Raw genomic sequence first — 16,888 nt, forward strand, 5'->3', positions numbered from 1 at the left:
TGTGTATTTACTCTTTGGTCCGGTATTCCCACTCAGAGCAATTTATCCCTTAGCCACCCCAACAATAGCAGGAACTGCTCACGAACATGTGTTCTGTAGTAGAGAGCTATACTATTGGCGTGAGGTGTCACTACCTTGCTTCCAACCCACAGCGACTCCACAGACAACAAAAGGAAACACTGCCCAGGGCTGTGCCATCCTCTCAGTCACTCCCTATGCTTGTAGGGCTGTCAAACCAAACCAAGTTCATTGCCATCGAGTCGATGCTGACTCACAGCAATCACTGAAGGACAGGGTAGAACTGCCCCTGTGAGTTTGCGAGACTGTAACTCTTTATGGAGTAGAAAGCCCCATCTGTCTCTTGAGGAATAGCTGATGGTTTCGAACTGCTGATCTTGCAGTTAGCAGCCCAACTGGTAACCACTATGCCTTGTGGAGCCAAATGTCAAGAGTAGCCCAAGTCCAACCTGATCATAGTAAGTAATTTTACAGAAGATACTGGCATCTATGTATCTCTGGCTTTTTAGGACTATGAATGCATGAAAGAGCCGTAAAGCATTCCCTGGAAAATAGGTAAGGGTAATCGAATTCTCCAATTTGTTTTTAAACCCTCCAGTATAATTATATCCATGTTCCTAATACTCTGATAGGCATCTTGAATCATTTACAAAAGACATATATATACAGCCCCAAAGCAAACAAACCCACCCACCGCCATCACGCTGGTGTTCACTCATAGCACTCTATCGGACAGAGGAGACTGCTCCTTCTGGTTCCCAAGACAGCAAATCTTTACAAGAGCAGAGCCTCATCTTTCCCCTTGGAACAGCTTGTGGGTGAGAAGCCCAGCCTTGAGCTTAGCAGCCCAATGCTAACAGCACAACCAGGGCTCCTTTTTTGTTTATTTTATTATTTTTAAAAATCATTTTATTGGGGGCTCGTACAACTCTTTATCACAATCCATCCATACATCCATTGTGTCAAGCACATCTGTACATCTGTTGCCATCATCATTCTCAAAACATTTCCTTTCTACTTGAGCCCTTGGTATCAGCTCCTCATTTTCCCCCTCCCTCCCCGCTCCCCCTTCCCTCATGAGCCCTTGGTAATTTATGAATTATTATTTTGTCATGTCTTACACTATCCAACCTTCATCCACTTTTCTGTTGTCTGTCCCCCAGGGGTGGGGTTATATGTAGATCCTTGTAATCCGTTCTCCCTTTCCACCCCACCCTCCCGTTCTCCCTTTCCACCCCACCCTCCCGGTATCGCCACTCTCAGCACTGGTCCTGAGGGGTCCTGGATTGCCTGTGTTTCTAGTTCCTATCTGTACCGTGTACATGCTCTGGTCTAGCTGGATTTGTAAGGTAGAATTGGGATCATAATAGTGTGTGTGTGTGGGGGGGGTAGCATTAAAGAACTAGAGAAAAGTTGTATGTTTCATCAGTGTTACACTGTACCCAGGGCTCCTTGAGTAACTTAGGAAAGAAACCTCCAAGAGGCTGAACATTCTACAACAGCCACTTTAAGTCACGCTAATGTTTTAGGTCCAACCGGTTCCATAACCTAACAAGATCAAAGTCACTATAAGCCAGACAATTAGTGGCTATTTAACTAAATCCAAATCCAAAGAGGAGAAAGAAAAGGGCAGATAAAATCTACATGTGCAAAATTTATGGATTTCTATAGCCGTTGTGGCATGAAGGCGGTAGGTATTTGTTTTGGGGTTTTTTTTCTTTATGCAAGCATGGAAAAATATAGCTACCAACCCTTTTGTTTCCATGTTTAACGTTATAGGAATCAGGAATCAATAGGATTTTTCTGAGAAGGGCCAGTATGGTAAACATTTTAGGCTTTATGGGTCACATCTGGTCTCTCTCCTGTATTTTTCCTCTTTAAAACCTTAGCTCACAGGCTGTACTAAAATAGGCGTTGGTCCCAATTTAGCTCTGGGCAATAATTTGCTAACTCCTGATGTACAAACTTACCAGGAGAACACAATTAATTGAATGAATCAGCTTAGATCAATAGGAAAATATGTGGATTTTAAAACTAATGCACTTTAACATCCCACCCTAGGTGATAAGAAATCATCTTCATAAAATGATCAACCCTATGTTTAGATACCAAACTACCAGACAAGAACACCTTGGTCAATGAATATGAGGGCAGAATGAGTGAGCTCAAAGAAGAAGTGTACCCTAAATGGAGGGAGCCTACAAATCCATAAAACTAAATCTACTGCGATTGGGGCAATTCTGCACTTACATACAAACACAGCCACAGGACATAACAGAACTGCCCCTGTGGGTTTCCAAAACTGTACATCTTCTAGGGTTTCTGAGAATGTACATCTTCACGAGAGCAGAAAATTTTCATTTTCTCCCACCAAAAGCAAAAAAGAATTGTATTTTCAAAGAGCCAACAGAGTTGAAACCCTTCCACTCTGAGTCATTCTGTATAATAAGCCCTGTTGTGGAACCCACTTTCACCTATGCTTGTTGACATCTTCCCTTCCATCAGCCGTTCAATCAACATGCTGTCTATTCCATGAAGTCTTCCCAGCGTCCTCAGACAGACTGGATGCCTCCCTCTTTTGAATTCTCTTAGCACTTTGTGCCTCTTAAGAAACTGAAAGTACTTGGCCTTAGATGGTGCTTACTTAGATAGTTGTTTTAACGCCCCTCTAAATTATAAGTAAGTGAGCTCTAAAACAGGGTAAGGTGTCTTAATCCACAGAAGATTAGGTTGGTGCTCAATATTTACTGAATGACTAGGAAGAGTATGACCCTGAAACAAAACAGGCAGGACACACCCAAACTGAAGGAATAGCACAACTCTTTCAATAAACCAGGGTAAGAGTTACCAGCAAAAATATACATATATAAACCTGAAAAGCAAACAAACCATATATACATGGATAGAACACACAAATGCTCAATAACTCTTGACTAACACAATTTTAAATGGAGATACTGGTCCCAATCTCAACATCATTTTTTTTCCCTTTCCACCCATATTGAAAACTCTTTTGAACCAATGTCAAGTGAAAGACAGCAGTTTGCAGGAAACCAAGAGATCTACAAGAGTTTCATTAACACTGCTATGCACTTCAGATGGAAAAATTAGTGGGATAACAGACATAATTAGATATACTTGAGTTCCTATAAATTCTAAGGCTCTAAAGATTTTAATTTCTATAGATTCTAATTCAACATCACTCTGAAATACTTACAGGAGTAAATAAGAGCTGGAAAGAGAGTTTCATTTCTCTCCTGAGCTGTTTCGACCAGCATACGAAGTGGACCTTTTGGACACAACACAGCCACTAAATCTAGACAGAGAAAGCAGAGAAGACATCCAATAAAATATACTGGGCTACACATGTACATGGTATTGGAGGGTTGAGGAGAAATTACCAAGGAACAAGGTTTAATGCTTTTTTTCTTGGACACAAAGAGGTTGAGTATGAAACAAATGACAAGTAAGTTCTTGTGTGGGGATTGGGTGGGTGGGGGTGGAGCTGGGGTGGCTAAAAACACAGTAACTTAAGATCCATGGTCATTTCATTTTTATTGACTTATTCTACAGTGTGTTAGCTCTGAATTCCAGATCTAATCTCATCTGTGTGAAGCAAAGAGGCACACATCGGGAGTGACAAGACAGAACTCTTCTATAGCAGTGGTCAAAATAAAACAAGCAGAACCGGGAACAAGCCATTTTCCAAATACAATACACGTATGAGCTGCAAAAAGAAACTACGCTGTGAGGAAGTTAATAGCATGAGACTGGTGGAACATTTCAAATTACAAAGAACAAAAAGTAAAAGAGAAAAGCCCCTCCTTTCAAAATGATGTCGTATTTTGCTAAAATCTTTAAAAGCATATGTATTCCAGAAACACTTGAAACGAGAATAGTAAATTGCATGAAACAAGCCAACTAGTATCTCTTTTCATAAAACATTTTAGTATTTCTCTAATTCTCCTGTTAAACAAAAGCACTTCACAAATATTCAGATCTTCGAACACATTATCTCCATTCTGTTTCCATTGATTTAGCTTCCTAACCCCCTTTGGGTAAATGTTGTCCAGTAGGTCACAAATAATATTGTTAACAGAAGCAATTTCTCACAGATAATATGGTTTATTTGATAAGCCAATCTATTAATTGGCTAAAAGGTGGCCTCCAGGAGTAGCTTCAGTTCCTACTTCAATGGGAATCCTGAGGGTAAGAGTCTTGGGGATTCCTCTAGTCTCTATCAATCCAGTAAGGCTGGCTCTTTTTAAGGAATTTGAATTTTACTCGACATTTCTCTCCCATTCCATCTGGGACATTCTATTGTGTCCCTGATGAGCACAGTTAACAGTGGTAGGCAGGGCCCACCTGGTTCTGGCCTCAGACTCAAAAGGCCAGGGTTCATTCATTTCTTCTCTCAGTCTTTGGCTTCTTTCATTCTTTTGCTCCAGATGAGTACAGACCAATAGTTGTATCTTAGATGGCTGCCTGAAACTCTTTTTAGAGCAATTAAAATAAATTGTTTTGAGAATTTTAGAACCTTTATTAACAAAATATCTTGAGGTCTTAAAAAATGGAGTTGAAAATCACTATTCTAATTATTGGATATAAAAATCGCTTATTTTAAAGGAACTCAAGGCTCTGTAGAGATAATCATTTGAATTATGGGTACACGAAATAAGAGGATTGATGGTAGAGGTAGTGCAGTTGAAAGAATACTGGAATTGGGGTTAAGATTCTTGATCAAATAGAATAGAAGCTTGTTTGAGCAAATCACTTACTTCTATAAACCTTGGTTTTGCTAGCAATCAAGTAAGAATAACTGCTGTTTACTCCACAAGATTACATTTAAAAAGTAACAGATTACATTTAATGATAAAAATAGCTCTAAAGGTTTACATGTATTATTTAATCCTCACAAAAACTAAGACACAGAGATGGAGTAGCTTATTAGCAGACATGTAGCCAATATGTGATAGAAGAATATATCTCCAGAAATGGCATTCTTAATCACAGCTGTACAAAAATACATGGATATTTTGCAATATATATATATAGAGAGAGATTTAGATAGATAGAATTTGTGTGTGTGTGTGTGTGAGAGAGAGAGAGAGAGAGAGAGAGAGAGAGAGAGAGATATGAAAGTGAGGGGGCCTTCTGAGATGAGTAATGTTAGCCTTGGATTTTACCATATACTGAAATCACAGCCAAGATGAGCCATGCCGTCCATTCAGGGAGGTACTTGATAAAGACCAGGGCCATGAGGGCACTGATCATAATGAGATAGGCCTGCTGGAGTCGAAGTGGACCTTTCCAGTGTATGGCGATCATCCCCACAACACCAAAATTCCAGATCAGGAGGGCAACAGTAATGTAGTCCACGGCAACATTGTATGTTTTAAATACTTCCCTGAAAATATTTAATGAAGATTTTTTAAAATCAATGCAAAATATTGACCAAAACAATATTTAGAACTATGGCTCCCAAACAGTACTGATTAACTCATGTTTCTATTTTATCATATACAGTATTGACCATTCTCCATAAACACATGCTGTGTCCATCTAGCAAGCTAACCCACCCACAGGCTTCAAGGGAGAGGCCTGGCAATTTGCTCCTATAAAAATGGCAACCAGAAAACCCGTGGGGGTAGTTCTACTCTATCAATCACATGGGGTCCAGGAGTTGTAATCTATTCGGTGGCACCAAACCACCACCTCCACCACCACTACCACCACCACCAACCAGGCTTTTCTGCCTTAACAGTGTTCATGGAGAACTTTCCCTCTCAGTTTATCAGAGCTACTTCATTTGTTTAAATGAACCTGTTTTTTTCTGAGTAGACATTTAGTTTGATTCTGTTCTTTTGTTACTACAAATAATGCACAAATGATTATCATTATATATTAATGGGTTCGGAAAATATGCACTTATCATCTGAACGGATATGCCAAACTACTCTGTTTAAAGTTTTGTACAAAATGTGTGAGCATTTCAGACTATTTGTAATATTCTCAAACTATTTTTATAACCTGATGCATAGCTATAATTAGCACTTACTATATGAAGACTGAAATTAACTAGTCTTGAGTTCTTTCAATGTTATTTATTATAGCAAGGATTATTATATTAATTTTTCCAAGTATGAACTCTTATTTGGAAACAATTATAACTTCAGAATAATGAATCACGGGACATGCTTTAGTGACCGCTGTACAGTTACGCTCTAAAAACAGATCGTACAGGACAGTTCTACTCTGTTCTATAGGGTTGCTGTGGGTCAGAATGCACATAGTGGCAATGGGTTTGGTTTTCCTCCCAGGTGATTCTAATGCATACCCAGAGCTGAGAATTAATTATTTTTATCACCTGGTCTCAAATATGTAATAATGATTTTCATGTGGATATGCTTTTCTAGTAATAAAAATCTGACATTAAATATTTAAAAAAACCAAACAACAGATCGTATAGTTCACTACTTACCCCAAATAAATGAATGAGAAAAAGAATAGCAACAGTAGAGATGAAATAATTAGCCAGGCATGGATAACCTGGGGGGGGGAGGGAGAAAAAAATGAGTATCAATATAATTAAGACTCCATAAACCTTAAAAAGTGATATATTTTTTTTACTTCAAAAATAGTGTCTAATTGTTATACTTTTTAAATCACAGAACCTAAAAAAAAAAAAAAGGCTTTAGACTCAAGAGCACACCTGTATTAAACTCTGGTGTTGAGTTATTCATGATATAAAACAGAAACCTCAACAAGAGGTTTCATGATCAGACTCTATGTTATACTCCATGTCCCTGTTTTGATCACCCACATTCTTTTAAATCAGTGAGTGCTCCTTTCTTTCAAAGAAAGGATTTCTTAAATTTTCTCACTACTTCTCCTTAAACAGTTCAATATACATACTAGCTTAAAGTTACTTCACAAGAACAGCTGAATTAATCTTTATCTAGTCAACAGGTCAAGTATAACTTAATATGTAACTTTTATTACTAGTGAGATAGTACAAACACATTTATTTTTCTGTCTATGGATATGTTTATTCGTCACTTGTATTTTCTACTGAACTTCTCAATGTAAACCTTCCGTAATAATGGTTGTAAGTATCTTCCCTATTGGCTGTTGCTGTGTGCCACTGAGGTGGTTCTGACCCATAATGACCACCCAGCCTTGTCCTGGACCATCCTCAGTCACCGCTGTGCTTGACTCCGTGGGGGAAGCCACTGGGCCAAGGACTCTCGCTGAGTCTTCCTCTTTTTCACTGCTCTTCTTCTTTCCCAACCATGATGTCCTTCTCTAGGACTCGTCTCCCCTGACAACATGGCCAAAGTATGTAAGGTGAAGTCTCCCAATCCTAGCCTCTGGCCGTACTTCTTCCAAGGTGGATGTTTGTCCTTTTGGCAGTCCATGGTACTTTCAATATTTTTTCCAACACCACAATTCAAACTCATTCATTCTTCTTTGGTCTTCTTTATTCAATGTCCAACTTTCACATGTAGATGAGAATTGAAAATAGCATGACTTGGGTCAAGCGAACCCTTGCTTTTGAACACTCTACAGAGGTCTTGTGTAGCAGATTTACCCACTGCAACCTATTTGGATTGGTCATTTATCTTATGGTTTTCTGAATTATTTCTGAATTATTGTGTGAATTCAAAGTCTCTTCTGATGTTAACTAGATAACATCCTTCCTGTTTGTAAATAGAAAGCAGGACTTTCTCCCCTTGTGAAGCTCCTATGTTAAAGTCTCTGGAAATAAAGGACCACCACTTCAAGGCCTACAGTGAACATCTCTAAACTCTGAACTACCCAGGCCAGAAATCATGTAGCCAGGAAGTTACACGTCTAGCTATATAATAAATGGTATGTAGGAGTCGATCCTGCCAGAGAAGTGCCCGCAACCTGGGCATCCTGTAGCCAGCGCTCCCAGGGGTGCTTTCACCCTGAGACACCTTGCACCTCTTCAGCTCAGAGCCTTTAAGAACTCAGATGCTATATCTTTTAATAACCTGGCACCATCTGCTTTCTTCACCACATTTGCTTATGCACCCATTTTGTCTTCAGCGATTATGTGGGGTGAGCTTCACAAAATACCAGTTTGTTAGAAAAAGTGTTCTTGTATTGAGGGAGGGCATGAGCTGAGGTCCAAGGTCCATCCACAACATCAGTGTATTGCTTTATAAATATATGTGCATAGGCAAAAAAAAATGGTATTAGGTCATTTAACTTCTTCTATTTTGTATAGACATTGTACAACCAGCCACTGACATGGCAAATCCTCAGTGCCTCTTTCCAAACATGTCCCAACAAGTTTCTGACTCAAGAGCTCCTTTAATTTTCTAAGAGTCAAAATAAACAACTAGCTCTGTCAAGAATGGCTATGCTTGCTAAGAACTAAACATAAAAAATACCCTCAACCAATATGGAACTCTGGCTTGAAGTGCCTTTCGACTTTTATCATAACTAAAGGAGCACACAGTGACAGAAACACATCACGTTCAGTTACCAGTAAGAGGGAGCAAGCACACTCCAATCTGTCTCTCCCTCTGACAGCAACCTGGAGTGAGGACACTGAGCAGTAAGGTGAGTACATGGGACAGGGAAAGGCAGGGGTGGCAGTCCCACCACACCTGCAGTGAGTTTACCATGTTTTTTTTCTCTAGTACCAACCCTCCTTGCTTGGCCTCAACACAATTTGAAGCCCAGAGTAAACATTAAAGGTTCTCTAGATCTGATGCTCACAGGGAGAACAGAAATCCCATGGTTCCTTTCCCCTTTCTCTCCGTCCTTTCATACCAGGCAGGAGCTTCAAGTGGAGCCAATAGACATGGCTGTACTTCTCTCTATATCCTCCGGCCACTTGGTTCCTCCTGTTCTACTTCAGCATGTATAAAGCTGGGAACCAGGAGGGCCCACCTCAGAGAGCTGGTGTGACAGCTATATGAAACAAGGCCTACAAAGTGCTTCCAACAATACTTGGTGCAAAGCAAATACTAAAAACATGTCAGCAATTACGATCAAAGTTCAGATTATCAACAAAAAAATAGGGGTGCACTGATGCAAGGTATATATATTTAAAACATAGCTATGAGGTGAAAAATGAGATGGCAAAGTAGCTGGGTCAAGTAATGGCTTTTGTTGGGAGAAGGGAGAAAGGCATTTGCAGAAGACCTACTATGTGTTGTGCACTATAACAATATACTACTTCATGTAACCCTCATAACAAAGTTATAATAAACTTAGCTATTGTCTGGGGTCTTAAAGGCTTGAAGGTAAACAAGCAGCCATCTAGCTCAGAAGCAACAAAGCCCACATGGAAGAAGCACACCAGCCTGTGTGATCACGAGGTGTCAATGGGATGAGGTATCATCAGGAAAAAAAAAAAAAGTATCATTGTGAATGAGGGGGAGTGCCGAGCGGAGACCCAAAGCCCATCTGTAGGCAACTGTCATCCCCTTACAGAAGGGTCCTGGGTAATTGATGAGCCAGTCAGGGTGCAGTGTAGCAATGATGAAACATACACCTCTCCTCTAGTTCTTTAATGCTTCCTCCCTCCCACTATCATGATCCCAATTCTACTTTACAAATCCGGATAGACCAGAGGATGTACACTGGTACAGACAGGAACTGGAAACACAGGGAATCCAGGACAGATGATTCCTTCAGGATCAGTGGTGACAGTGGCGATACGGGGAGGATTCAGGGAAGATGGGGTAGAAAGGAGTAACCGATTACAAGGATCTATATATAATCTCCTCCCTGGGGAACGGACAACAGAAAAGTGGGTGAAGGGAGACATCGGACAGTATAAGATATGACAAAATTATAAAAATTTATAAATTATCAAGGGTTCATAAGGGATGGGGGAGGGAGGGAGCAAAATGAGGAGCTGATACCAAGGGCTCAAGTAGAAAGCAAATGTTTTGAGAATGGTGAGGGCAACAAATGTACAAATGTATTTGACACATTTGGATGTATGTATGTATGTATGGACTGTGATGCCTTGAACGAGCCCCCAATAAAATAATTTTTTAAAATAAATTAATTTTTAAAAATAGACTTAGCTATTATCTTTCCTTTGATTATCTCATTAATGTGCAAAGAGAAATGTCTTCGCTAAGGTCACAAGCCAGAAAGCATTCCATTCAGGAAGTAAATCTAGATCTTTCTGGCTCGTAAGTTTGTCCTCCACATGTCAGTCACCGGCTGACTGGGAAAACCCACACATGTTTACAATCAGAAAAACAAGGAGCTAGGCCTGAGATCGTACTTCCTCTTTTATGGAAGCATAAGGAAATGAGATGATTTCCTAAGGTCCCTGGAAACAGGACTCAGTAGCAATCCCAAGTCCGGAGTTCCATATGTCCAAGTATACAAGCATTTAGGAGAGAACAGGAAATCTAGAAGTGAGTTCTAGATTACAAAAAGGAAAGTAAAAGTCCACCTCCACAAAACAAACTACAAAAGAACAGAGCAGAGTACAATTTTCCCACTGCCTCAGTTTACCACACTGTGGCGGCGAGCCGGGGCTGTGGTCGGGGAAGTTAGGTCACCAGTGTGTCAGGAACAAGCAGGGTCATCCAAGGTGCAACGGGTTTCAGAGGAACTTCCAGACGAAGAACAGACTACGGAGAAAGAATATGCTGTCCGCTTCTGAGGGATTAGCCACTGAACACATGATGAGTACCAGTGGACTGCGGTCAGGTACCGCGGGCGGGATAGGCTTGTCCACTCCTGAGGGATAAGCCACTGAACACATGACAAAAAACAGGAAGACCACAAAGAACTGGCCCTGTGGCTGCAACAATGGTTCTACCATAACGGTTAGGAGGGTGGCACGGGACTGAGTAGTGTTCCTTGTGTTGTGAGTAAGGTGGTTGGGTCGGAGCTACCTCAACAGCACCTGGCAATAATAGTGTATAATTTCGGTAAGTCACAGAGTCTAATAAAGCAGAGAAATAGGATTGGCAGATAAAAACTTCTATGCAGACAAAATAGATAGCGTGAGGAGAAGGACAGGGAAAAACAACTAAGACATGCACACATTTTAAATGAAGGCAGTGCAATCTCTCCTGGCAGGAGCTCACATCACTGGCACTAGGAGTTCCTGAGTGTTAACGACCTGCCTTTTGTCTTAATGTCCTCCACATGATGATGAGAGTTAGTTTCCAGATTATCTTAACTTAGATGAGCGCCTCTACCCAACCAAAGGTTCAACAAATGGCAAGGCTAAACTCCCTATGATTAGAGTTTGAACACTAAAATCTATTCAATCTTTTTAGTGTCATCTAAATGTAAATGAAGACATTTTGCTTTGCCTATGAAATTAAGTACAATGCTGGTGAAGATGGGGGCCAGAGCAAAACAGAGCTTCTCATTCACTCTTGGTGACAAGTACAAACTGAGAACTCCACAGGCCAAGAGCTGAAAACACAACAATACTGTGCTCCAGAAATTCTATGTCTGGGATTTTACTCTCAGAAATGATGTGAAAAAATTAAACGCTCTATGCATAAAGCCATTCCTTGTTTCAATAATAGTGAAACACTGGAAACGACTTCAATGTTCAACATTAGTAGAGGTAGATTACAATATACCCATTGAGTCCAATGTTATAGAGCTGCTAGAAGTATTTTCTAAGAACATAAAACATGGAAAACAGCTTATGTCCAAGTAAATGTTAACAAAGGACATGCATTGATTAGGCATTTTAACTGTTTTTTAAAACACCAAAATTATACAAGAAAATAGAACAACAACAAAAAAATAGGACATACCCTTGCATTTGGGAAGTTAACATATATAATTTCTATTCTTTGAGAATAACCTTAAAGGTCCATACCTTATAATCACTTATAATTTTTCTGGGGTGGGAAAAAACAATTTTTTTTTCTGGGGTGGAAATAACTATGTGCCATGTAGCTGAATGACTGAAATTCAGATATGAGCCACTTAAGCTAGAGAAAGCACTAACGGAGAGGCTGGGTGTGTGTCTTCCTTAGACAGCCTCTTCCGTCTCCATTCTCTAACAAACAACTGCTGCAGCTGAAGGAGAGATGGCACAACAGAGTCGAAGGCTCACAGTTTAGAAGTGACCACATGGCCAGGCACCAATTTCAACAGCAGCATCTGAGGGTGGATTTATTGTTCTGTATGCAAATATGAAAATCTGGATTTTTCTAGGTATATCACATTTTATGGGGAAAGCAAGTTCTTTCTTTCTTTTTTTTTTTTTGACAGCTATTACTTATGCGGGGATTAAGAGGTATCCTCCCTGGCATGTCATTAAATGTATATCAAAACGTTAAAATCACATTAGAATGTTAGATACTAACATTCTTGTTTTTCATTTATGCCTTTTGATATTTTTCAAACCATTTCACAAAGGAGGGAAAACTAAATTTGAAGTTACCTCTCGACTATAAGACCTTTTTCTTTACTACACCAAAGAAGTTACCTGTGATAGGAAAAGTCATAAAGCCACCAGGGTGAAATTAAAGCTCTGTGTGTGACTCACTTTACACCAAAACCAAACACACTGCCATTGAATTGATTCCAACTCATAGCAACCCAATATAGGGTTGCCAAGACTGTAAATCTCTCCAGGAGCAAATAACCTCATCTTTCTCCTGATGAGTGAGTTTGGACAACCAAGCTGGCAGTAAGCAGCCCAACACCTATTCCACAGCACCACCAGGACTCCACGCTCACCTTGTAGCACCGGTATTTGTACAGAACCACCAAGAGGATAGTCATGACCACAATGACGCTGATCATGATGGCGGCATTCAGGATTGAGTGCAGGGCTCTTTGGCCCACAGTCTCCGTGTCTTCTGTGAATGGTGTATAAATTCTACAACACAACAAAAGACAAAAGTCCAGGTAAGTGTTAACATATTCCCTTCCCACAACCGAAAAGTGGGTGAAGGGAGACGTCAGACAGGGCAAGATATGACAAAATAACAATTTATAAATTATCAAGGGCTCATGAGGGAGGGGGGAGCGGGGAGGGAGGGGAAAAATGAGGACCTAATGCCGGGGGGCTTAAGTGGAGAGAAATGTTTTGAGAATGATGAGGGCAATGAATGTACAAATGCGCTTTACACAATTGATGTATGTATGGATTGTGATGAGTTGTATGAGCCCCTAATAAAATGATTAAATAAATTTTAAAAAAAGACAGAATCCAGAGCCTTGCGGCCCTTCTGCTTCTCAAGCTGCTCCTCTGGCCGTGCAGCGACCTCCTCTGGCCTCAGGACTCCACGTGCAGGGGGTAAAGTGCCCGTAAGGTGTCTGTATACAACCTGAAATTTCTCCTATCCTTTATAAAACTCACTTGGATCACACACACACACACAAAAAATCCCTTCCCACACCAGAATTGTTTTTTCTTGAATCAACTAGTATTTTTTTTTTTTTTTGGGGGGTGCCCTCTGAGTAGAGGTCTCAAAAAATTGTGTATCTCTTTCCCTGAAAGTGCCTGCTAAAAAGGAAAGGGTTTACACAACCGAAAACTCTAGGAGCATGAATCAACTAGTATTTTATAAGACACTTCTTCTCTTAAGAATTTTTAACTTCTGAAAAATAGCTATACTCAATACAAGGAAATAATATCGAAGAGACTGAGAAGTGGTCTCACATGTAAGCCAGACACTGGCTCCATCTAGTGGGTGGCCTTGTACTGAAATAACTAAACCTCATCAAATATTCTTTCTCCACAGCTCACCAGGGAGTTGGGGAGGAGCCAGATTCCACCCCATAAACTAGTCAGGATATTGGTGTTTGTCAGAGAAGGTAACACGGCTCACAGTGACTGCCTTTCACCTGTAGGGTGACTGCACTGGAACTGACTAGTGGTAACGCCACATGTCTTTTTCCCCTCGTGTATCATTCATATAAAAGCATTTCTACTCCAAGTGCCAACGTTCTCAGCTAAGACATCACTTTTTCTTTTCCCCTTAAAAACAAAAATGGTTTTAGGTGAAGGTTTACACTACAAATTAGGTTCTGATTGAATAAATTATACAAAATTGCTCCATGATGGTGGTTGTATTTTTCACAATATGCCTTCTTGGTTCTGTTTACTGTTTCAGTTTTATCTAGCTGTCCTGCCCTCCTTGGCCTTTTCAACTTTGCTTTTGGGTACATAGGATGCCTGGTGGTACAGTGGTGCCTGGTGGCACCAGAGGGCTCGGGGTTCAAATCCAGAAATGAGGCAGTCTGGTGTGGTAACTATGTCCAGCCTCAGAAACCCTAGTGAGTTCTACACTGTCCTCCAGGGGTGGTATGAGCTCACGGTAGGTATTTGGATATGTGTTAAACTGTCTGGTCTCACAGCTGACTGTTTAAGGGAGCACATTCCTCACAAGTGCTATTGTTTATGTGACTAGCCAATCAATTATTTGGCTAAAAAGTGACCTCTGGGAGTAGCTGCAGGCCCGGGTTCAGAGGGAACCAGCAGTTCCTCTAGTTCAGCAGTCCAGTAAGTCTAGTCTCTTATAGAATTTGAATTTTATTCTACATTTCTCTCCTATCATCTCATCTATTCCGTCTCTGGTCACACATGACACTAATAGCAGCAGGGCACTATCTAGTTTCCTGTTCTCAAGTTAGAAGAGGCTGTGTTCTGTGGACTAGCAGTCCTATGGACTAGTTTTTCTTTGTGTCTTTGCTTTTCTTCATTCTCTTTTGCTCCAGGTGAGTAGAGGCCAACAGGTGTACCTCAGATGGCTGCTCACAAGCTTTTAGGACTCCAGATGCTACTCAACTAACTAGGATGTACATTGTGGTTGTTACATACCGCATATACTCAAGTATAAGCAGACCCAAATATCAGCCAAGGCACCTAATTTACAATTCAAAATGCATTAAAAATGTGCTGAAAAACTCAGCTTATACACCAGTATATATGGTAATCTGTTGTCAATTTGAGACATAAGATTGACGTGGTGGAATTTGGCCTGTCAATCAGGTCGCAGCTTGATGACCTCATTTGGAGGCACTAAGGAGATACATAGCTCACTGTAGCCAGAACACAGACTCACTCCCCGCGAGATATTCCTGTTGAGAAGACACATGGAGCTATGTTAGAGTCATGGAGCCACATGGAGAAGCCACATGGAGACCCCTGCCAGCACTGAGATGATTCCACTGCCACTGGATCCACAAGACTTCCCACCCACTGGCCTTTGATCTTCCTGCATTCAGCATCATTGCATGTGTTGCATGAGTCTGAAGAGGCAATTATGACTGGTATCAGACATATGTGCTAATATTGGATTTATGGACTTAATCTGGACTGGGCTGGGTTGTTTTCTCAATATTCAATGGCTCTTATATATAAAACTCTCTCTTATACACCAGTCTCCTTGGATTTGTTTCTCTAGTCAACCCAGACTAACATAGACATTAATTATCTTTGTTAATTATGTTATGTCAATTGACTGAGCTATTCCAGAAGACAATGGTGCCAAGCCCAAGATTTCATTTTTGACTCCCTTATAATGAGGTAGGGCCATTAAACTAAGTACAGGCTAATGAAATATAAAATGATGTGTTGTAAGGAACTTCTAGCAAAGGAGTGAACCGCTGACACATATGTCCCTGTCCTTCTCTCCTCAAATCTTCCCTTCTGATTGGAATAAAAGCCACACCTGACCCTGAAGTAAGCCAGAAGGACCTGGTCTGGACTGCCTATCCCTGCACTTCTCTGTACACGAGATAGAAAATATGTCTTTCATTTAAATGTTATTTTAATTTTCTTTACAAGGTCAAACAAATTTTTTCTGTAAAGGGCAAAATAGTAAGTATTTTAAGTTTTGTGAGCCATACAATCTCTGTTGTAACTGTTCAACTGTTACTACACTGTGACAAGAGTCACAGGTGGTACATGGATGAGTATGACTATATGCCAATAAAACTTTTACAAAAACAGGCGGTGGGCTGAATTTGACCTGCCACAGCTTGCCTACCTCATTCTGTAGTGCTCACCCAATCTAGCACTCCCTTTTGGCCACTGTCTCCCATCCAAGTCCTTTCCTCATCCTCTGGGCCTTTCTCTCCAAAGGTTAAAAACTTGGCTTTCAGAACACCACATAGGGTTTCAGACTTCCCAATTTTGAACTCTGAAATTCACTTAAGACTCTTCTTTGAGGCCCATGGTAGTTATAGACAGAATTCACTGACATCTATTCAGAGCTAGGAAAGCGACATAATAGCTCTCAAAGAGTGCCAACTGGTATTTATGATTTTTTCATTGAACAACTTTGATCCAGCATTTATGATATGCCTGGCCCTGACGATAAAGTACCCTGACAGAACAGCATAAAAGGGAGACTCACTGCCATTGAATTGATTTGACTCCCAGCAACCCTAGAGCACAGAGGAAAAGTGCTCCTTTGGGCTTCTGAGCATTTACATCTTTATGATCTTCTCCCTTGGAGCCACTGCTGAGCTCAAACTGTTGGCCTGGAGGGTAACAGCTCAGTGTGTCCGGGGCTCTTGTTTACTAGGAAAGCAGCAGGCATTCAATGATGTCAGTAAATATGAATCTGCAAATTGTGAGAAGTGAAGAAGAACCCGTTGTGATGAGAAAGATACCAGATAATAATATCCACTGCTCTGACTAGGGCCACAAAAGGCCCTAAAGAGAACGGAAGAAAATGTGGAACAAAATTCAAAATCGTCAAAAAGACCAGACTCACTGGTCTGTTGACAACTGGTGGATTTCTAAACTTGTGACCCGCAGGCACCCTTCAAACCTGGAACTGAACCTGCCCCTGGGGACTACCTTCAGTCAAACAACCGCTGGTGAGGAACTGCTCCTCAGAATACCAACCATCCAACATGAAAAGGATCTCTC

The 16,888-nt window shown here is 40.7% G+C and overlaps 1 protein-coding gene across 2 annotated transcripts in view; it reads right to left on the bottom strand.

Moving 5' to 3' along the window:
- PSEN1 (presenilin 1) overlaps positions 1–16,888 on the bottom strand; it is a 58,545-nt gene that overhangs the window by 11,727 nt on the left and 29,930 nt on the right. For both annotated transcript variants that reach the window (XM_004698693.2, XM_045287941.1), the window contains exons 5-8: positions 12,739–12,880; positions 6,500–6,567; positions 5,205–5,425; positions 3,236–3,334 (exon numbers count right to left, since the gene is read on the bottom strand). In XM_004698693.2, coding sequence (XP_004698750.1) covers positions 3,236–3,334; positions 5,205–5,425; positions 6,500–6,567; positions 12,739–12,880 — 530 coding nt within the window. The remainder of the gene's footprint in view (positions 1–3,235; positions 3,335–5,204; positions 5,426–6,499; positions 6,568–12,738; positions 12,881–16,888) is intronic.

This window comes from Echinops telfairi, unplaced genomic scaffold, assembly GCF_000313985.2.
Source record: "Echinops telfairi isolate 266 unplaced genomic scaffold, ASM31398v2 ScPeMD7_18;HRSCAF=68, whole genome shotgun sequence".
NCBI classification, from domain to species: Eukaryota; Metazoa; Chordata; class Mammalia; order Afrosoricida; family Tenrecidae; genus Echinops; species Echinops telfairi.